At 42.9% G+C, this 22,252-nt stretch overlaps 2 protein-coding genes across 3 annotated transcripts; one reads left to right on the top strand and one right to left on the bottom strand.

The window, feature by feature from the left end:
• Positions 1–926: 926 nt before the first annotated feature.
• Positions 927–9,845, top strand: neil3 (nei-like DNA glycosylase 3). The gene is made up of 10 exons (XM_034543334.1): positions 927–1,150; positions 1,233–1,342; positions 3,827–3,961; positions 4,302–4,515; positions 5,375–5,449; positions 5,777–5,943; positions 7,249–7,412; positions 8,255–8,666; positions 9,020–9,194; positions 9,350–9,845. The coding sequence occupies exons 1-10, from the start codon at positions 1,046–1,048 to the stop codon at positions 9,530–9,532; spliced, it is 1,740 nt and encodes a 579-aa protein (XP_034399225.1). The 5' UTR covers positions 927–1,045; the 3' UTR covers positions 9,533–9,845.
• On the bottom strand, positions 8,793–20,763 carry aga (aspartylglucosaminidase). Of its 2 annotated transcripts, none has more exons than XM_034543335.1 (9): positions 20,537–20,763; positions 16,528–16,681; positions 15,033–15,145; positions 14,297–14,409; positions 13,087–13,195; positions 12,180–12,255; positions 11,826–11,933; positions 10,677–10,810; positions 8,793–10,013 (listed from the first exon to the last, which is right to left on the bottom strand). In XM_034543335.1, the coding sequence occupies exons 1-9, from the start codon at positions 20,643–20,645 to the stop codon at positions 9,913–9,915; spliced, it is 1,017 nt and encodes a 338-aa protein (XP_034399226.1). In that variant the 5' UTR covers positions 20,646–20,763; the 3' UTR covers positions 8,793–9,912. The 2 variants fall into 2 exon arrangements, with proteins under 2 accessions (XP_034399226.1, XP_034399227.1); XM_034543336.1 differs by having other exon boundaries at positions 9,907–10,013; positions 10,586–10,810; positions 20,537–20,743.
• Positions 20,764–22,252: the final 1,489 nt, after the last annotated feature.

The following is a 22,252-nucleotide window of genomic DNA, read 5'->3' as shown; positions in this document are numbered from 1 at the left end:
CTATCTATCTATCTATCTATCTATCTATCTATTACAGGTTATATCATAGACATGTCTTCTTGTGTGGGCATTAGTCCCAAGAATGGTACACCAGCGCCCTCAAGTGGACAGTCAATACAACTACCACTTCTAGATGTAACAGATTATTGGCACCTGTAAAGCGTCTAAATAAATGAACTGTGTAAGACTAAAGTATGTCTTTGTATTTTTAAGACTATGTCTAAAGTAAATGTATTCCACTGTATCAAGGGGTACATGCATGTACATATTTGGAGTAAGCTTTAGAAAAAGGCTGCACGATGAGAACTCTGAATATATCTACTATCTCCATTGCTTTATGATTTAAAATGTAACTCTCATTGACTGGTGGTTGAAGTATGAATGATATTTGAGAAATTAAAGGGAAAGCAGTAATGCATCAACATACATATTTATATATAGTAGGCGTCACATGCACATGTCGAGTGCATGTGGTTCATTAACCTATTACTATCTGTACTAGGTAAAGAAAATCCCAACAACTATATAGATAGATGATATATACATACATATATATATATATATATATATATATATATATGTGTGTATATATAGATATACATATATCTATATATACATATATATGTGTATATATACATACATATATATGTATATATACATATATATGTATATATACCTATATATATACATATATATATATATATACACATATATATCTATATATGTATATATATATACATGTATATATGTATATATATATACATGTATATATATATGTATATATACATGTATATATCATCTATCTATATAGTTGTTGGGATTTTCTTTAGTAATTACTATTAACAGATAGTAATAGGTTAATGAACCACATGCACTCGACGTGTGCATGTGACGCCTACTTCCGGATACAAACCGGACAACGCATGCGCACAATTGAATCCCGTGGCGGGGAATCGAGACGTCGACACACTTTTATTTTTCTATTCTTTCGCCTCGTTGCCGGACAGTTTGACCGTTTGATGCCATTTCAAACCCTGGCCGTGAGATGGTGGAAGGTCCGGGCTGCACGTTGAACGGGGAGAAGATCCGCTCTAAAGTCCAGAAGGGACAGAAGTTGAAGGAAACCAGAGGCAGTCTGACCACATCCGCCGTAAGTCGTGTTGTGACACGTTTCCCCAGCACACGTGACCGTGTTGCTGCTGGACGACTTTCATCTCCTTGTCTCCTCACAGAAAAACAAGCCGGTGGGAAACGCCTTCCACGCGCTCGTGGGCAGCCCGTACACCGGAGTGGAGACACTGGGCAAGGAGCTCTTCATGTACTTCGGTCTGAGGACGTTGAGGTAATGGAGAGTACTGTGTACTTGTTCATGTACTATGTGTGTGTCCCAGTACCTGAGGACGTTGAGGTAATGGAGAGTACTGTGTACTTGTTCATGTACTGTGTGTGTGTGTGTGTGTGTGTGTGTGTGTGTGTGTGTGTGTGTGTGTGTGTGTGTGTGTGTCCCAGTACCTGAGGACGTTGAGGTAATGGAGAGTACTGTGTACTTGTTTATGTACTGTGTGTGTGTCCCAGTACCTTAGGACGTTGAGGTAATGGAGAGTACTGTGTACTTGTTCATGTACTGTGTGTGTGTGTGTGTGTGTGTGTGTGTCCCAGTACCTGAGGACGTTGAGGTAATGGAGAGTACTGTGTACTTGTTTATGTACTGTGTGTGTGTCCCAGTACCTTAGGACGTTGAGGTAATGGAGAGTACTGTGTACTTGTTCATGTACTATGTGTGTGTCCCAGTATCTGAGGATGTTGAGGTAATGGAGAGTACTGTGTACTTGTTCATGTACTATGTGTGTGTCCCAGTATCTGAGGACGTTGAGGTAATGGAGAGTACTGTGTACTTGTTTATGTACTGTGTGTGTGTCCCAGTACCTTAGGACGTTGAGGTAATGGAGAGTACTGTGTACTTGTTTATGTACTGTGTGTGTGTGTCCCAGTACCTTAGGACGTTGAGGTAATGGAGAGTACTGTGTACTTGTTCATGTACTATGTGTGTGTCCCAGTACCTTAGGACGTTGAGGTAATGGAGAGTGCTGTGTACTTGTTCATGTACTGTGTGTGTGTGTGTGTGTCCCAGTACCTTAGGACGTTGAGGTAATGGAGAGTGCTCTGTACTTGTTCATGTACTATGTGTGTGTGTGTCCCAGTACCTGTAGTGCCATACTTTTTGTTATGCCAGAACAAAGAGATGAGGCTGGTTCGAGATGTGGGACCTCCCAGCAGCCGTCTGTAGGCTACTCGTAGTTTGTTGACTACATTCAGATTTTTTTTCAATTTGTTTTTAAATACATCTATGTGTGTGTAAATCAAATATATTTATACACACATGTATATATATTTGAGTTATGATTGGATTATTTGTTAAATTAAACAACCATGGTAAAAATATATATATATATATATATATATATATATATATATATATATATATATATATATATATATATATATACATACATACATACATACATACGTACATGTGTGTGTGTGTGTATATATATATATGTACACGTGTGTATGTATATATATACATACATACATACGTACGTGTGTGTGTGTGTGTATATATATATATATATGTATATGTATATGTGTGTGTATATACATATATGTATATATATATATACACGCATATATATATGTGTGTATATACAGTTTGTGTATATCTCTATATATATATATATATATATACACACAAGATTTACTTTTGTATTTGCTACTTGATTGTGCTATATAAACAACATTTATTGTTTATTATTAACAGATTGGTCCGTCATTGCGCAACAAAAGCCTACAATCATACGTTCAATAAGACTCCAACAAAAATTGGATCCAAGATGAAATGTGGGGGTTTGTTGTCCAAATAAAGAGCCAATCAGCATCTTTGATCAGGCGGCAGCCAGCCGTTTCCCATCATGCCCCTGGTCTCACAGTCGGATGAGATACACTGGCTCTGTAAACTGCAGGGGCCTCGATATGTAGAGGTCATTGTCGCCCACACGTGTGCACGGCGTCAGACCAAGTCTGGATCAAGTCGGACACGAATCTAGCCGCCATGCAATCTGATCACCAGCCATCGCAACACAATGCATGCTAACGCAGGCCTGGCTCGTCTCGAATGAGCCTTTTTTTTTGTTGTTGCTGCGCCTTCATTCCATTCTGTTTAGTATGCCAGGAAAAGATTAAGTGTGTCCCAAAACAAATCACAAATCCAGTCTGCCAAAAAATACCAGGATGTCCTACTGAACCCACAACGCTCTGCACAGCAGCAGGGGTCACAGTGCAGTGTATTGACTCCCAATTTGAATGCACACTGCAGGAAACAGTTCATATTTTTGTGTAGAGTATCCTCACTTCTCGCTCAGTCGCTGCATCGTGGGTTTTTGGGGTTAATCCAAATTCTGACCTAATGAGGAGTTTCACGAGTATGCAGCCAGAAGTGTTAAAAGGCGAAATTCAACTGTAACAGCGGATACACTCGTGATTTCGGACGGCGTATACTGTATATGTCTTCACATAACCCAGCTCTAATTGTAACTATTCATAGAGTGAGCCTATACTTATTTTATTCATCAAATTATAATCAACCACTCGTCTTGAGAGGATGCACAGCTGCGTTGAAGTGTTACTGCGTTGCTTGAGTACACTTCAGCATATTCTGTGGCTCTTCATTTGGAGCCGGTGACGTTTTCCACCTCTCCCGTGTTTTTTTTGTTACCACGTCTTGCACGCAAACTGAGAATTGATCTCTTGTTTTTTTTGTGTTTTTCAGAGTCCATTTTGGGATGAATGGATCAATGCGTATAAACCCTGCTGAGAGGAAGGACGGGGCCGGCCGCGCCCCGGCGCTGCAAATACACCTGACTAACGACATCGTGTGCTTCTTCGACAGCACGGTGGAAATAAGGTAACGGGGACGCGCCGGGCGCAGCCGAGATAGATTGAGGTGGCGGAGGTTCACCTTGGGAGTACGAGTCTCATTCAGTGGGCATGTCCTACATTAGGCATTGTGTGTGTGTGTGTGTGTGTGTGAAGACGGCGGCTGTCGTTGCATGAAAAAACATTTCTCCTGTTCGTCGACTGTCAGGTCACCGGTGTGCCAGACAATCATTTTTCTGCCGGGCCTGAAAGTTTAACCTACGCCGTCCGACCTATTATCAAACAAACCCGAAGCAGAATACGTGAAAGCATTTTTATTTATTTGTTACGTGTAACCTTCGTGGCCCCCCCCACCCCCACCCCCGCAGGTCGACCGAGGACTGTGAGCAAAAGGTGAGGGCCTTGGAGAGTCTGGATGTGTGCTCCTCCAAGTTCAGCGTCTCCCGCTCCGTGGCGGCCGCGAGGAGCCAGAGCGGCAGGATGCTGTGCGACGTTCTCCTAGACCAGGCCGTCATGCCAGGAGTCGGCAACATCATTAAAAACGAAGCCCTGTTTGACTCGGGCCTTCATCCAGCCGTGAAGGTATGGAAAAGATGATGGATTGTGTTCAGCAGAGGAACACACACGCAAAAAAAAAAGCATAAAAATGCAACAAAGAAAAGTTGTTTGCTCTTGTATGATTGACTGATGCGTTGCAATGAGGAGGGTGAAACAGGGAAAAAGACAAACGAGCGCATTGCGACACAGATTTTTTTTTTTTTTCATGAACGTATATCGTCTTTATTGAGACTCAAATAGTTTTGTTTTTTTTTCTGATTCGTAATATGTTTTTTTTAATGTGTATTAGTCATGATCTGGAAAATCTATCATGTGAAAGATCCAATACTTCACGAAATATCTTTTTTTTAATGTATTTCTTTGTGACCCATCCATTGCCTTGAAGAGACAACTTTGCGGCATGAATGCTGCTATTACGCAACTTTTACCAGGGGTTGGGTTTTGGCTCCGCTCACCTATTTCTTTTTTTAGAAAGTATGACATGGGGTTTAGAAAATTATAGCATGCTGGACCAAAACATTAATCTAGGACTTTTGGCCCCTTCGTCTGGGACCTCTGAATCTTCATGAGCTTCCCCTCCCTTTGTCAAGCCCCTGGATTGTGTGTGTGTGTGTGTGTGTGTGTGTGAGAGAGTGTGAGAGAGAGTGAGAGTGTGAGCCGGTCAGGTTCCTGCTGCCTGGGCTCAAAGTCTTGGAAATACACTGACTGTCATTTTCCTTCGTTGCATCATTTTTAAATCCACTTCTTTTCGTTTAAAAAAAAAAAACCTTAAAAAATTGTTTATATGCTTTTCTTATCGATTTGCTGACTGTGAAGCGCCTTTCATCTCGGTCTTGAAATGAAGAGCCGTACAAACGAGGTTTGCTCTCGCTCGATTCTTCAGGTCCAACAGCTGACCGACGAGCAGATCCGACACGTGGTGAAGATGACGCGCGACTTCACGCTCCTCTTCTACAAGGTTAGAGGTTTTCTCCATACCATAAAGCACGTGCATTTAAAACGTGGGGGGGGGGGGTGATGGTGATGGCAGGCGCTGTGCGTGTGTGTGTGTGTGCGCACGTTTACTTTGCAGCAATCTCAGATTAATGTACAATCCTGCTTTGCAGAGAGAAGAAGCCAAAAGCCCCCCACCGGCCTCGAGAAGAGATAAAACAAATATTCCTGTCTATGCATAATAGATGAGTACGGAAAGGTGACTGATTCTTTTCTTTTTTTTTTGCTCTTCATCCTCCATCTTTTTTCTTTTTTTTCTTCACTCTCGCCTGCCTCACTCGTCTCTTATCAGTGTCGCAAATCTGGCTCCCCTCTCAACAAACATTACAAAGTCTACAAGCGTCCCCGGTGCGGCCGGTGCCTTGGCGTCATCACGGTCTGTCGTCTCGGAGACGGCGGCAGGATGACTTACTTCTGCGGGAGCTGTCAGCGGGGGGATCCCAGCGGGGTCCACGTCAGGTACAACTCCTCCCGGACATTCGGTCCACTTTTGACTGAAGCGGCGCGGTCGTGCGTTCCCGACAGGACGTGGTTCATTGGAGTTTTGGTCTCGGAGATGTTTTGACGGTAGTAAGACCAAAAAAGACAATCACTTTTTTTTTCTTCTTTTTTTCTTTATATATATATATATATTCCACATATTCTAATGTTCCAATATAGAATAACACCTTTCTCATTCGATTGTTCCCAATAGTTTTTTTTAATTCAATACCAAGAAGCGACACGGTGTCATTTTTTAAAAATGTTTTATTCTTTTTAAACCTAGTCTTTTGCAGAAAGTTCTAAAGCCTTTTAGATAATACGCTCATATTTAGCGAGGCCATCTTTGCAGGCAGATGGGCTTGGCAGGGAGTGGGAAGTGTTATGGGGGGGGGGGGTGAATTAATGCGCATATACGGCTGTGTTTGCCAGACGGGGCACAGGCTCAACACCTCCTGGGTTGTATTTGAGCAAAGCTTTGCGAGGGGTTAGAGCCTAAAGCCTTTACAACGCATTACACAGCTGATAAAGCAATCTGTGAGGAAAGTTTCCTCAAAGCCGCCGTTACTTTGCTTCCTCCGTGACTGTTGGCATTGCAGATTTGCCTTCTTGTCAAACATAGTCGAGCTTCGTGTCGGAGCACCAACATGTATGCTCCGAGCAATTATGCGACGCCCCGTTTTGCCCGCGTCGCGTATCTCCATCCTCCGCTTGAACTGCAAATGTTTGTCAAGTTAAAGATGGCGCTTTCCCCGTCGCCAGTTTTTTTTTTTTTTTTTTTTGTCTTCTTCTATAATCGGCTTATAAGAATAGTATATGTTGTCTAAACGTGAACGTTTGTGTTGCTCGTTTTGTAGTTCCTAAGCAGGGATCCAGGAAATGTATGTTTACTTATGCACACACGGTGTAAATAATTGATGTCACATTTTCCCGGAATGGAAGACTCGTGAAATACTCAAGTTGCCCGTTTATTAGGTACACCTCGTTAAAGCCAATGACCCTCCCCCTCCCCCTCCCCCTCCCTCAGAAACCCTTCTTTCACCGAGGTCATCATGTTTTTGTTGCTTTTAGAAAGTTGTTGATTCAGCTGTACGGCCCTTTTTTGGAGGCAGTATTTTATGGCTGCTGCGTAATTAAGATGTCATACTGATCGGTGTTCCTAATATCCAGCCGGCCATCGCTGGTCGCTTTGTCCCCTCCCCCCCTCCCCCCCTCCTTCATGAGTGTCTGGTTTTCATGTTGTTGTTTTTAAACTGTCGTCCCTCTCGTGTTTCTTTGAGCCAGTCATCTGCCGGTCAGGAACAGTCTGATTAGCCGGGCCTGCGACGAGAGGACCGACGATAGCGTGGCGAAGAGGGAGGAAGAGGACTGGGCCTGTGAACTCTGCACGCTCATCAACCAGCCAGCAGCCAAAGCCTGCGACGCGTGCCTCACTCCGAGACCTGAGGGTGAGTGAAATCACGCTTTTCTTTAATGACAGCTGATTGTGCAGCTGTAGGAGAATCTCAACCGTTGCTGATTGTGTTGTGCGTGTTGCGTTTTCCGAGCACGGCAGGTTGACGTACGCCGGCTTTTGGCCTCGACTCCTGCAGCTTGGTTCAGATGACCCAAACAGATTAAAAACAGCGCCGATAAAAACATTTGAAATTAGATTATTTTGCCATCAAGGGTCTTTAAAAAAAAAATTAACCTGTTGATTAACGTTAAAAAAAAGAAAAGCCACAACGAATCCACCATAATAGGGTTTCTCAACCTTTTTGTAACTCGAGGCTCAGTAGATGCTCACTGTGAAAATATAAATATTCAAACTCTATATTGACGTGTGGGGGAAAAAAACCAGCCCCGGTGTCTTTCCTTTAAAAAAAAAAAAAACACTTAATTCCCCCAGAGAAAGTTGACTTAAAAATTTAGATTTTTATTTGTACATTTCTATATTACATGTTCTCCTGTTGACCACTGAGCCGCTTCACTAAAACAGCTGGGGGGGGTTTAGTGCCTTGCTCAAGGGCACAATGATGGTCGTTGAGGGACGGGGAGAGTAATATCGTAGTTCACCATTAGGGGAGGGGAGGGGAGGGGGGGGTAATTTCATCAAATTTTGCATCCGCGCCTCACAGATTGTGACATTATATTTGACGACAGCGCGGCAGTCTGCTGCTTACTGGTACATTTTATAGCAAGATGACCAATTAAAGCCGACACAACGACCTGCATTTTGTGGGCGTGGCCAGAGAATCGGAATAAGCTGCAGCTGCCATACATGAAACGAGTTTTCTCTCTCTCGCCGCAGTCCACAAAGATGACGGCAACACCGAGGTGTCCGACTTCGCCAGTTTGATTAAATACCCGTGCATTGCCTTCAAGAAGCCACAGGAGGAGCTCAAAGTCAACTGGAGGTCTGCGTTCGGGACTTCCACCCTGGTTTTCTCCGACTTGAGCAAGAATCCAGAGCCTGTAAACTCCCCACCCTCCCCAGCCGGCAGTCATGTGAATTCCTTGGCGACAGAGCGAGGTTTATATAAATACAGGGTCTGCCAAGGGACAACAAGCCCCAATTATGCCTCTGGTGGCTCGGGGAGGCAAAGTGCCGAGCTCTCCAACGGGGAATCGCCGGCCTCCTACAGTCAGCCATCCAAGAAAATGAGAATTGATCACGTCCCCTTTCCCGGTAACAATGCTCAAAATGGAGCCCCCAACTCCGGGTGAGTGAATCCCTCGCTTGGCTTTTCATGAATAAGTTTATAATAAGAGAAGTTTTTTTTATTTTTTTGCAGGAACCTCAGGGAGATAAGTGGGATGGAGAAAAAAAAATAAAATAAAAAAAAAAAAATAAGACTGTGGCATTGTAATACAACATTGTTAAAAGATGTTTTTATTTTTCTTCAAAGTTCAGATTGATGAATAGCCATCGTAGGATGCAGTGCAAGTTAACACACACGGGTATAGAGAGGTTGTTTGTCCCCTAATAAAGAGTTGATGTGATGGGTACACACTTGCGTTTTATTTTCTATTTGTCTCAAACTAATAGGACTGTTTTTCCCTTCACTCCCGTCAGTGTGCGCAAACTAGAAGCGACGAGCCCCCTAGTTTCCTCCGGTCCCGTCGCCCCCCGTTGTGCATCCCACCGCCGTCCGGCCGCCCTCAGAACGGTCCACAAGGACGGGGACAACAAGGGACGGCAGTTCTACGCCTGCTCGCTTCCCAGAGAAACCAAGTGTAACTTCTTCGAGGTGAATCTGGAAAAGGCGTCGCAGCGACTAATTATTATTTTTAAAGTAGTTTAGTTTCGGCTTCGCCACAACCATTGCAATGCATTTGCATCAAATTTAAATGCCTGAAATAAAAGATAACATCGTTAATAAAAACCTTATTTCCTCTGTTGCAGTGGGCTGACTTGCACTTCCCCCTTTGTCACCATGGGAAACGCTGTTTAATGAGGACCGTTCTGAAACTGGGACCCAACAACGGCCGGAATTTCTACATTTGCTGCTTTCAAAAGGGTAAACAGTGCGACTTTTTCCAGTGGGTAGAGAAGGGAGCAGGGGTTTCATGGCTCCCTGGTTGTTAATGTGTTTTACTCGGATGTCTATATGTTCATTTAAATACATGGATGTACGATACAGAAAGGGACCATAATTAACGTTGTGAAATACACAGATTTGTAGTGAACATGGTTACGAGTGGCGAATGTTCATTAACTGTGTGACCTACCGATCCAACAATGTGCATCATGTTCATCTGTCAACGATGCGTTTCAAAGTCATCACGAGAACGATTAATAAATATCCAAAACAGTAGAAGAAATAATTTAAATGCCATGCGACATGTTTTTAAATTACATTTTTTTTTTTTTTTTTAATTAAAACAAGTCTAAACAGATACAGTAAGGAGTGTGCCAATTCATTTTAGTATATAAAGGAGTTGCACACACACACACTCATACAGCATTCAGAGGCAGTCCACATATTCCATGAGTGGGGATTCGGACTCAGAGTTTGACACCATGAAGTGAAACTGGGAGAAGCCGGGGACTTTGTTACAGGCGGCACCTGAAGAGGGAAACGCTACAGGTCAGACATGTTGACACAACACATGTGATCGGCATGCAGATCGCCCGTACTAGAGATAATGAAAGTCTCACATACTGAAACATCTGTGAAAGCAAATATCACGTTTTATTTCATTGCCAAACAGGCTTTCATGCTCAGTGTCGAGGCGCCGGTCATCAGAGTCCGTGTTAAATTGATAATTTGTGAATATTTTGTTGATCACAGTAGCAAGGCCACGATAGAGACGCGTCTTAATTGTGTATGAAAATATTTAAATACGTTGTGTACTGATTTGGATTAAGCTCTTTTTTAAAGCCTCAAATATTTTAATGACCATTTAAAATGAAGCAGTGAACTACCCGATACATTTTTTTTTTTCATACAGATAATGTCTGTTGAAACCTCATTTAATTAATTTTGTAAATGTTTAAAAAAATGTTTGAAAAAAATGAATTTCAGAACTTTAAATATGGAAGTTCAACATGTTTTAAAATATGGAAGTTTAACATGTTTTACACAAATTGAAAGCGAACGCAATAAAACAACAAATCAATGTGTTCACACGCACACACCTGCTTGTCTACATCCCTGGAGACGCGAGCGTGTCTCAACACCTTTTTGGCGGTGGCCAAACAGTCGGTATTCGTGAGCCCCGACACTCACCATAATGGCCTGTTGTGTTAGCACAGATGATGGCTCCAAAGAACCCCGAGTAATGCCTCTTGATTCTGGAAATGGCCGTCTTGCAGGCTGCCGAGGGATCTGCCCCGGCCCTCATCAGCTCCACGGCCAAGTAACTGTTGGCAGGATTACATGCAGTACACAGGAGGCGAGCTAACAAGTGCTGTCGGGGCCACCGACCAGGAGGATGATGATGATGATGATGATGCAACGACTCGCAATTATGGTGCGAGATGAATCGGACGCACACAAATTGTCAAGAAATACTGACGGCTTCACGCCGTGTTAAAGCAAGAGAGTCATCGCACTTACTATTTGGTGTTCTTTTCCACACCAAGATGGCTAATTAGTTAGAGTAACAGGTACTTTATATTTACACTTATATCATAACGCTTAAAAAAAGGAAAAGGTTCAGGATTTTAACACGGCCTCCTGTTCGGGTGACGTGTTACGGGTACATTTTAACAGTAAAGTCCAGAGGGAGGGCTTTCAATCATACCAAAGAAACAAAAAAAAAAAAAAATTTCGGTATTGGGAATGAATGATAAACACTCTTCAGTCCGCCCCAGTAGCGAGGTCTTTCTGGAGAAAGAAAAAGCCCCCCCCCCCCCAAATCATTCCAGGAAGTGAATCAGAAAGCTATGATTGAAATAGGCGGCCCCTCCGGTGCAACTTTAAAGGAAAACTGTGCGTGTACTCCCCAAACGATGCTAGATAAATTTTAAAAAAGTAAACCGTTGGAAACTGCCAAACTCTCACAGCTTGAGTCTAAAAGTGTGCAATGTACATATATGACAGTTTTGGGGCAATGTAGTCACACCTCCACTCTTTATAATATTGTTGTTGCACTTTCAGCGAGAGGTTCACGCTGCAAATTGGCTGTTGGAAGAACTGCATGTGTCACTATTAAAAAAAAAAAAAAAAAAAAGAATGAAAAAAAAGACAGTTCATCTGGCAAGAAAGAAGAAAAATAAAAGAAAGTACCAATAAATCCTGGTTAGTGTGCCAAAGAGGAGATCCAGTCAACTTTCCTCACGGAATTTAAAATGCAACTCTGACGGAAGACTAGGAAGGTTTTTTTTTTTTTTTGTCGAAGCGAGGAAGAGACGGCGGCGCCCAAGCGACACGTACCTCGGCAGAAGGCGCATCATGATGTCACCGTCTCCGGTAGCGGCGGCGCCCCCAGCTGAGCTATCGACGAAGGCCCCTGCTCCGACGATGGGAGAGTCCCCGACACGGCTGCGGGGCAGGAACACGACGTAAATAAGTCATATTCTGTCATTAGATGGCCACCATTTCACTGCACTGTAACACTCAGCTTTGCAGCATCTTGTTTATTATAATTCATTATGGAACCCTTTCAACCCAATTGTTCTATTAAAGTAGCTCTATCAAAGGCTCTCATATATGCACTTATTATTATAAATGGTATTCAACTGAATAAAACATTATATACACAGTAGATTAAGACGCAGTTCTACATACCCTGGAACCTTGTGAGTTAGCCCATTGGTCGATGTACCGGCAGCCATGTGACCGTCTCGATCAAGAGCCACCATCCCTGGTGCAAAAAAAACAAAAAAACAAGAGAAGTGGTCTTGAAATGTCAGCCATCCCCAGGAGATCCTTTTAGCTAAAGGAAAAGTCATTTAAAGCCCTTGTGTGAGGTAGTGCTTATACTGCTAATACCGTCTTTGACAGCATAATATTGAATTCCTAACAACTCCATGTGCTCAAATTGGGTCAGGAAAAAAAAAAATATATATATATATTTATCTATCGCTCATGAACAACTTGATTTTTTTCCACTGCTCATTCACATACAACCCACAAACTGAAATAAGACGGCCCAGTTAGTTTTTTTTTGTGGGCTGCCTGGATCAGGAGACATGATTCAACAAGCCGCTCAGCTTTGGCTCCCCTTCCGATGCCGCATGCGGGCTCTTTCAGAATGTGCCGCCCACGGCTTGAGGACTTCCTTTGCAAGGAGGCGTCACGTCTTTACTCGCGTTCCAGGCGCACGGTGAACGCAGGTCTATTCAGACAGACAGTATGAGGAAAAACAGTGTTTTTTCCTTCTTCCTTTTTACATTAAAAGCATGTACACATGTTCAAGTAGGAAGCCAACGATACAAGTATGGACCTGAAAATGAGCACAATATATGACATTTTAGAGGGAAACTAAAATGTAAGACCTCCAGAACTTGTTCCCTGCTGACCTTTACTAATATACTCCACTTGGTCTGCCTCTTCTCTTCTGGCACTTTTGTGCAAGGGCTTCACTCTCTCATCCACGCCTCGTTTCAATGAAGCACTTACTAAACTGTGTAAAAATGGCAGAGGGAAGCTGGCTTCACTTCACAGATAATAAAAATAAAAAAAAGAAACGTACCTATGGTGTCGTGGGAGCGCTCGTTGGCACCCTGCGCCCTCTTGTTCCGTCTCGCTGTCGCCCTCGGCTTGTAGGGTCCGCAGGACGCGGAGGGATCTGGAAGCACGTTCTTTTTGACAGGAGACAAAACACAAGCGTTTCATAAAATCGAGGCGCGTGACAAAAATATTAGAGGGTCTTGATCCGTTTGGACTCTCTCTAGCGCCTCATTCCCTGAGACTGAAACCAGCGAATGAACCCCGCTGCAGTCAAAGTCCACGTTTCATTGAGACCGACAACCTAGTGGACCCGAGGGGAGCGTAGTTTGAGGAAGAAAAAAAAAAAAAGGTTTCCCCGTCTCTCTAAATCAAGGTGCCTTCTGATGCGCCAGCTTGACCTGCAGGGAGATGTTCATCCGGCTCCTTTGATGTTGCATGCAAGTGGAAGTCTGCTCGCAAAAAAAAAAAATGGCAAAGCAAAAGGTCACGTATCTGCGTCAGCGCTACCTTTATACGGGGTGGGGGGGAGGGGGCGGCCATTAATAAACCAAAAGTTGGGCGCACAACTAATCTGCTTAATGAAAAAGACTGTGCATAATTCATGAAGTCTAAAATATTCCATTTCATGACGGTGGAGGTAAAAACCTTGAAAACATTCGCTTTAGTTTTACAGAACGGAGGTTCAGTTATTCTCTCCCCCCCCCCCCCCCCGTAGGAGGAGACCAATTCATGGAAGTATGTATGGAGAGTGATATTTAGTACTATTTGTCAGTATTTACTGCTGCAATCATTTGCACACCTTGACCAAATCTATCACACATTGACACGACCAGCTGGGTGGTAGAAGTGTGGCGCTCTGTCTCTGAGATGCCCCCCCCCCGCCCCAGGTGGAACGAAATGGTGTAAATTTGATCAACGGGGGCGCTGCACACTCTCTGGAGCAATAACAGAAAAAGTAAACAAACAACAAAAAAAAGGAAATCCGATTCTGGGAGTTTTTTGGGGGCGGGGCTGCATTACTGAGGAAGTGAAGAGGGTTCATTTTAAAAAAGGAGTGGAAACAATCCGGTGCTGTAAGGCATCACTTCCACCACAAAAGCTTACTTTATTTATTTTTCATGAACTTCTTTCGTATGCCTGTCAGTTTTTCTGCTTATTATCAATCTTTTAGAAGCACCACGCCTGTAGCCAATACAAGTGAGGGGAGAAAACACACACAGACACACACACACCTTTCTATAATTAGGTTGGCAGTTGCCCTTCAGCCACTCGGAGAGAATATTCACAGATTTGTTGGTAGTCAGGTCCTCTGCGATGAAGCCCATGTTTTCAGCAAACACAGACGCTATGAAGAGAGAAGCAACACTTTCAGGTCAAGTTACACGCTGACCTTGGATTTTAAGAAAACAAAAGGGTCAAACTAAAAAAAAAAGAGGGGCATCTCATTTTAGTCTTCTGGCTCGAGAGTGAGGACGAGTCCGACATCGCCGCAGTGACCTCACCGTTCCTTTAAGAAGGCTGTTTCAATTTCCGATTTGATGAACTGAATCTCACTGGGGGAAAAATGTCGGCGTTATTATTTTTTTTCTCATCTTGGAAGACGAGTCGTATTATTTGGTTTACAAGTCACTCATCGGAGTGGAATAAAAGGTTTCAACATTGGCCTTCAGTTTCCTTGAAATGACTCCATTCCTTTCTTTTTACTGCTCTCGTAAAAGAAAAAAAAAATTATGTTTTAACAACCTGAAGGCTCCGCATTCATCGCTACCTCCTGATGTTTGTGATCAAAGCTTATTCACGCGCTTCAAAAAAAAAAAAACTATGCAAATTCAAACATCAAGGCGTCTCCGTGTCAGATCTACGATGAACACACACACACACACACACACACACACACTTTCCTAAATGTCAAGATTATTCCCTCCAACATGAACCATATTTTTAGTTTATGCAGATATTGACCCTCACCCGACTCTCCCACGAGCAGTGTGTGGTCAGTGTGCTCCATCACAGCTCTCGCTACTCCAATGGCATTCTTTATCCTTCTCAGGTCCGCAACTGCACCCGCCTCCATCGTATCCCTGGCGACGGGGAGAAAGTAGACGTCACCGCCGGTGTTACTGGACTCGGGTGGCGAAGACCGCCCACGTCTTGACTCCTCGAGGTCGTCACGGGGGCGGTTTTCTTTCTCTTGTGCGATAACCCCCCCCAGTGATGTCACACTGTGGTGGATGCAGCTTTCAAAACTTGAGAGCATAAGCTTTTGCCAATGTTTTATGGAGAAAAGACAATCAGACATTTTGGAAACACTGAATGTAAACAGAAGTTTTTCTTCGTGTTTTGAAAGAAGTTCTTTCTAAAATCTTCTAGACACTGTCTGCAACTCTTACACGCCGTGGTCGAGATCAGCTAATTAGCACAATGAGTCGAGCCCGACATCGCATTACCCAATATTTGATTATGTACGAATTGGATAATTATAAAAAAAGAATAAACCCCTCTTTACGGAGTGATGCAATTCGCCAGAAACGTCCCGTCGATAAACACGACGTCTGTTGAACCTGCAGCGTGTTGTGGTGATGAAATGAATTGCCTCATAAAGTTTCTAATATTTATTCACCACAACAAACTTAAGTCTCCACGTTGTGTCTGACAAGATCGAAAAATTGAACGTTGCACTTTTGAATTCATTACAGAGCTCATTTTTTTCATTGCAGGGGTGGATCTCATTCAACCGGACAGGTGTTTTTTCGATTCCTCCGCTCAGTCGAGGTGTACAATATGCCTGCTGGTGATTCTCGTGCAGCTATATTGGATAGTGTGTGGGAGACTATCCTCTTCCCCACAATGTATTCATGACTGTGTAATGGAAGAAGGAACATTCCTTATGGTAATAACAAACTGCTCGCCTTTTGTCGGTCGCCGCGAGCTGACATTTGCTTCCAGTGAAAAACCTCCCAATGTGTAAATGTTTGTCGTTATGGATTTAATAACTGGCGAGCGTTCAGATCCTAATGATAATCTTAATCAGTGCTTTATTAAAAGAGAAAGGTCAACCAGTCACAGATGTAAATGCTTTTTTTTAACGGATAGATAGCACCCGCTCAAATTGTGACAGTAACACAATATGCCGACAGCTGCTGGTGCATAATTTGAGTTGTCTTTTTTTTTTTTTAATGAAATATAGGTAATTTATGTTTAGTCCATTTTATGTGTTCTTGTTTCATGGAATTCAGAACAGCAGCCTTGTGCAAAGATAAATCTGTGCTCGTGCCGTCTTAACGCAGCTGCTTTCAGGTGGCAGACACACGGCAGCTGGATAGAAAACAAAAAAACAGCTGTTTTCCGATAGCCAGACGCACGTTTTACACGTCTTCTTGATCAACCGCTGTCTCGTGCCGCACGACAAATACATCCCTAACAAATCTCACGTCGACTTAAAGAGCTCAAGACCACGGCTCACCCGTTCATGATCATGGCGTCCAGCGTGGTCTCTCCGGACTCGTCCGGGCTCCCGCCGAAGCCCACGCTGCCGTTACACTGATCGGCCTCGCAGCGGGCGCAGCCCGTCTCCACGGCATCCAACACCGAGGCCCCGGACTGCAGGGCGCTCCACGCTGCAGCGGGAAGAGGAAACGGTCAGCGCACGATGAACTTGGGAGACGGACGACACACACACACACACACACACACAGGAGAGGACGTGTCACGTGCACGCCGGTCAGCCGGTCACATGGCGTCGCAGTGACTTTCGGCCCTGCTGTTGGAGTCCACTCAGCATTGTTGCTGCTCAGCTTTGTCTCGGGAAAAGTACGACAGGAAAGAAAAGGGTGTGCGTCACGTTCCCGACTAACTTTAGTTTTATAGCCGTTTTGACAGCTAGTGTGAAATTTAAAAAAAAACATTTAGCAAACCACGTATTGATACAGTTGAGTGTAATGTGTTTCTCACGAGTGATGGCTTCTCATCCTATTAATAGTAAACAACAATAATCTCCCCGATGAGTCTTGGAGGCAGTGATTTTAAATCTTGTTGTCAATGAAAATATTGGCTGTCAAGTTCCCGTCAACAATGCCAATTAAAAAAAGGGAAACAAAAACAACTAAATGAGACACGAAGACATAAATTAGTGCAAGTTATTACAAATAAAGGAAATGAAAATGTACAAATTAATGTATATAGAAGATGATGCATGGAGGTGACCAGCAGCACGATGGATTCCTAATAAATGGGACGTGAGCCGCTGAGAAGCATTTGGCCACTGATCCCCCCCCCCCACCCATGGGGGATCAAAATACCAACTGGCAGCCTCGTCACCAGCTTGCCACTAAATTCTCAGACCATCACACTGCGTTCAGCGGGATGCCAACACCGATTCCTCCTCTCATCGTTTATGATTCATCCATCTATAAATGATGTCCGTCTACCATCTATGGCAAGTGCTCTCGTCTCAGGATATCATTATTTCTTCTTTTTTTTTTCCTTCCACATATCAAACATTCCAGTTCTTTAGTCAGAAAATGCAGCCGAAATGGAATCGGAGATTAGCCGGCTATTCTCAGCTGCTTCCGTAAAGCCCCCTTAGGAAAAAGAGATCTGCATGGGCGGATCAATGGGGGCTCACAGACGACACTTTTAAATACCTACCCGCTGAACAGATAGCATTTTTCATTTTCACACCCACCTCAGGGAACATAGGCGATGCCCATCTGATGAATTAAAGGCTATCCATCAATCAAATGGGGAGGTTATTTTTTTTTTTAAAAAGGTAACTTGTATCACCTGCAAGTTCTGACGCGCGGCTGGTGCAAGTCCACTTGACAGATAAGTCAGAATATTTTCAGTTTAAATTCCAACATGTCCAACGTATCACCATTTTATAGAACTGCTTTTAAGTGATGTCGTCCTTTTATGCAGTTTCCCCTTGTTTCCCCTATTTTAGTTTGTCTGTTCTGCTTTATTTTGTATTTGTAATTTTCTATTCCTCTATTGTGTTCATTGCCTCATGTATTTTCTGAAATGTTTACTTGTATTGATGTTATGTTTTTACCTTGCTTATATGTAGAGCACTTTGTAAACCCTGTTTTTTTAAAAGGTGCTATATAAATAAATGTATTATCCTGTAGGAGCTCAAAACGGGAGGGCAGACCTGGAAATGGCAGTTCTGAAGCCGAGTGGGGGGGGGTTCTGCACAACTCTGATGGTCTCACATATTTGTAGGGTTTAAACTGTTTTAGTGGAGGAAAAAAAAAAGAAAAATGTTCTCCCCATCGACTAATGGTTTCAGCTGTGAATATTTAATCATTATTCTAATCAGGAATGAAATGAGAAAAAAAAAAAATTAAACAAAAGAATCATGAATACTAGAGAAAGGACAAATTAAACATAATTGCCAAGAGAATTATAAAGAGTGCTGCATCGCTTCATTCATCGAAGATAAAACTATAATTCTTTGGACCATGAGTCATATAAAAAGAAAAAAATGACACACAGCTTTGACCATATGCTACTAAATTAATTCATAAAACTGCAGCTCCTGCTTGGCAACAAGACAGTTAGACATTAACGGTTACTTCACAATTCAAAGTAGATGCAAGTCACAAAGAATAAAAACAAATCATATCAGACTGTCAACAGGCGGGCGGATGATATCCTCTTTCAAATGTCACGTTTACATCCACGTGAACCGGCATGAACAATGCATTTATTTTCAGACTGTAAAGACTCGATAACCAGCATTATGAGAACAAATAAAATCATTATTTATCTTGACAGAACTCCAAGGCTAATAAGATGTGAGTTTTTATACCATTTTGCAGGTATTTCACATCTCATCTGGTGACCAAAACACTGTTTTCATCTTCATAATGAAATTGAAAGTCTAGAATACAACAGCAGAGATGTGATAAAAACTTCTGAAACAGTTCAGTATGACAAACGTGAAGGAAACTGTAGGGTATAACTATATAACTTGATATTATGTTGAACAGGCAAGCTTTAATAAAATGTATTAACATTTGTGTAACTTGGAACTGATTTAAACATAATTACAGTAATAAAACCTTAGTTTAAATAGAAAACAGTATTCTGCACTAAATAAATGAGAAAAGTTTGGCTAAAATATTATATATACATACATATACACAACTTTTACCAGTTGAAAAAGACATTTTAAATAAATCTATCATACTTTTTATTAGACAGTGCCTTGCCTCCTGCTGTGTTTTAGCCATTGCACTTAGTAGTTGGGTGTAAACTGGTGTTTTCTCCAATGCATGAGTTACAGCATGATGGTGTGCTTTACTCACTTGATGCGGATTAAAGCTTTCAATGGCATTTTTTTCAATTACTAAAACCATTTGAGCAGAAGGCTGTGTCATTCTTTTTTTTCCCCCAGAGTTGTCTTTTTGATGGTAATGCTTTGACACTCAAAACAAAGTACCTTTTTCAATGTAGGGCTATAATGCAGCCACAGATACTGACGCAACCACTTTGCCTGAAACCGTAACTTCTTGTGCTGAAGTTGCTGGACTCTGATGAGTTTCGGATCAGGATGGTATGGTTCACTCCTCATGTCCAGGACACTGCTACACTCACTTCATGACGCTCACTGTCACTCAAACTAACTGTTCCCTAAAGAGCAAAGAGAATTTATCCTAGTCTGCACATGCATGTTTTAACATAATAATAATAATATAACAGGTAATATAATAAAAAAACAGGTAGACAATGTTTACACTGTCAGCCATGATAATACACCTCAACACAGAACCAATGGAAGACCTCACCGGAAGCCCTGATGGTCCAGCTGCTGCTTCCTCAACCTGATTTCTGAGTTTCCTGAATGCATTTCAAAAATAATGCCTTAATGAATAAATGTAGACCTTATGAAGTAGTATATGCATTTATTTTGAAAGCAATTTAGGTAATACACAGCCTTGTTGTTGTTTTTTTAATTCAACATCACATAATCCAAAAGTGCTGACATGAGGTCAGATTACCCAAAGGTCCTTCAGTTTCATTGCTAATGCAGGATAACATGGTAATTCTTAACGACATGCCATGAGTAAGACCTCACCTGGAGCCCTGGTGGTCCAGCTGCTGCTTCCCTCAACCTGCACTGGAGTTCTGAGTTTCCTGAATGCATTTCAAAAGGATGCAGGTCTGCACTGTGTGGGGTAGCTAGTTAGCCTGCTACTAGCTAACTAACAACGACCCCTCTGGGTGGTGAACACACTTCGGATATCTCTTTTCTTTTTTGGTGTCATTCGGTGGCACAACAGGGTCAACAACATCAATGCTGAGACCAAACGAAATACTAATACGAGTCTTTCTTAAACTCCTGTCGTAGCTTAACGTGGCCACGTGCAAAGTCACGCGTCAACGGAGTGTTTCTGACTCTCCGGCCAATTAAATGACAGCGTCTCGTCTCGCGTGGACCACCATGCGAACCTAACGCGTGTAACTTTTACCTGCAGCATTCGCGTTCTTGAATGGCCACGTGTTGATGACGAGAGGAAGCGACGCGTGTCCGAGTTGAAACAGGACCGTAAAGGTGGACATCAGGAGAGACACGTACATGTTGCCCCTGTCTTTGCTATTGGTTTAGCAGCCGTGGTGAAGTGATATCCCAGCAACGTCGCACTTAAAAAGTTACTTATAAAGGTCTCCTGCTTCCTTGTTAAGTCACGTGCTTAATGGACGGGTTCTCCCTTAAAGGGGCCGTACACATAATTCGCAGCAAGTGGGGGGGGGGGGGGATTCTATCATCAATGGGTGACATTAATTAGCGGGGATAGCGACAACAACATCAGATAGCCTGCATACTGTATAACATGCGTTATATTTGTAACCGAAGCAGCAGTTGTTTTCACCACTTATTTGCATTTGTGGACATTTTGAAAAAAAATACAATTGTGGGAAAATAAGTACATACAAGGGAAGTCATTCTGAATAATATGGAAGGTAGTCAATTATCCTTTTTGATAAATACAATTAATGGAATAATAATGTGTTCAAGTGGCTTGCAATATAACTTATAAGCTCGCAATGCTAATTAGACAGACAATGTGTTGGAATCAAACATTACTCCCGAAAAACACTTTTGAGAAATGTCAGCATGTTTGCATGATTTGCTGATTGCACGACCACAGACTGCAGTATGGCCCCCGGCCATTAGTGGCAGCACTGAGCAGTAGACGAGCAGGTCGTGGGGAAATCGTGTACCATCTTGGATCTTGGCAGCAGCCAATTTGAGACGCCACAGCAGAAAGAGGATGTTTAATAACTAATATCAACGAGGCGTGCACTCCTTCCAGATGTGCCGTTTGCAGGGTCCTGGCTCCTTCCATAAAAGGAACTCGGCCGCCATTGACAAAACTTTCAAGCTGTCAGAAAAGGACGTGCTGACATGAATGGAAATTACCTTTTGCCCTTATTAGAGCGAGTGACTGACATTCACGTTTTCTCTCCTGTTAGATTACTTAGAAGTTCACCCCCCCCCCCCGGTGAGTTTGTGCTTTCAAATGAATATTCTTCCAGTGAAGAATTTTAATGAGTATTGCACCTAAACTGAGTGGGTTGACTGGGCACCACTTATTGAACTAACATCCAATAATTCATACAGATCTGCAGGATGGCCTTTGCAGACCTGGCAGAGTTCACCGGTTGCCCCCATCTTTCACAGCAGACTGCTCCGCTTACTTGAGCTGAAACCACCTGACTGTGCTGGTTGGCAGCTCGGGATCGCGGTGACATTTCTCAAGGGATTCATTCACTGCGGGGATGCCGGGAAACCAGAGAGGCATTTGCAGCTCGCCGATGTTACAGCTTGTGCCTTTTTTTGTATAGAGGTCTCGGCTCGGGCCGGTCTGTTGTGTGCTTGGCGAATGTCAGCAAGCTGACTAAGCTGCCCTTGTTGCTGACTGCTGCTCCGTCCACTTTTTCAGTGTGCTTTTTACAACAATTCAGTTTTGTCAGAGGCATGAATTTATTGCAGGGGTCTTTATGTCCTGCAGATGTGCTCGTCGTAGATGTTTCCATCAAGCCGCCGCATCGACAGGTACATCAAAGGTATACTGATTGAGCATCCGACACTAATTTATTTGCTCTCTTTTTCGGAGCACGCGTTCTGCCTTCACGCTATTGATGTCACTAGTGAAATATTCATATTCATATTTGAATATTCT

The sequence above is a fragment of the Cyclopterus lumpus genome, chromosome 10 (genome assembly GCF_009769545.1).
Source record: "Cyclopterus lumpus isolate fCycLum1 chromosome 10, fCycLum1.pri, whole genome shotgun sequence".
NCBI classification, from domain to species: Eukaryota; Metazoa; Chordata; class Actinopteri; order Perciformes; family Cyclopteridae; genus Cyclopterus; species Cyclopterus lumpus.
Note: the sequence above shows the minus strand (reverse complement) of the source record. Positions and strands in the feature narration are given on the sequence as shown.

Bases quoted from the DNA above. Each gene is read 5' to 3' on its own strand.
- aga (XM_034543335.1), bottom strand. From the start codon at position 20,645: ATGTACGTGTCTCTCCTGATGTCCACCTTTACGGTCCTGTTTCAACTC. The intron at 16,682-20,536 runs GTAAAAGTTACA...TTCCCGCTGCAG, and splicing joins CAAGAACGCGAATGCTGCAG to CGTGGAGCGCCCTGCAGTCC. The intron at 14,410-15,032 runs GTGAGGGTCAAT...CTCTCTTCATAG, and splicing joins ACTGCTCGTGGGAGAGTCGG to CGTCTGTGTTTGCTGAAAAC.
- neil3 (XM_034543334.1), top strand. From the start codon at position 1,046: ATGGTGGAAGGTCCGGGCTGCACGTTGAACGGGGAGAAGATCCGCTCT. The intron at 1,343-3,826 runs GTAATGGAGAGT...TGTGTTTTTCAG, and splicing joins TTCGGTCTGAGGACGTTGAG to AGTCCATTTTGGGATGAATG. The intron at 8,667-9,019 runs GTGAGTGAATCC...CACTCCCGTCAG, and splicing joins AATGGAGCCCCCAACTCCGG to TGTGCGCAAACTAGAAGCGA.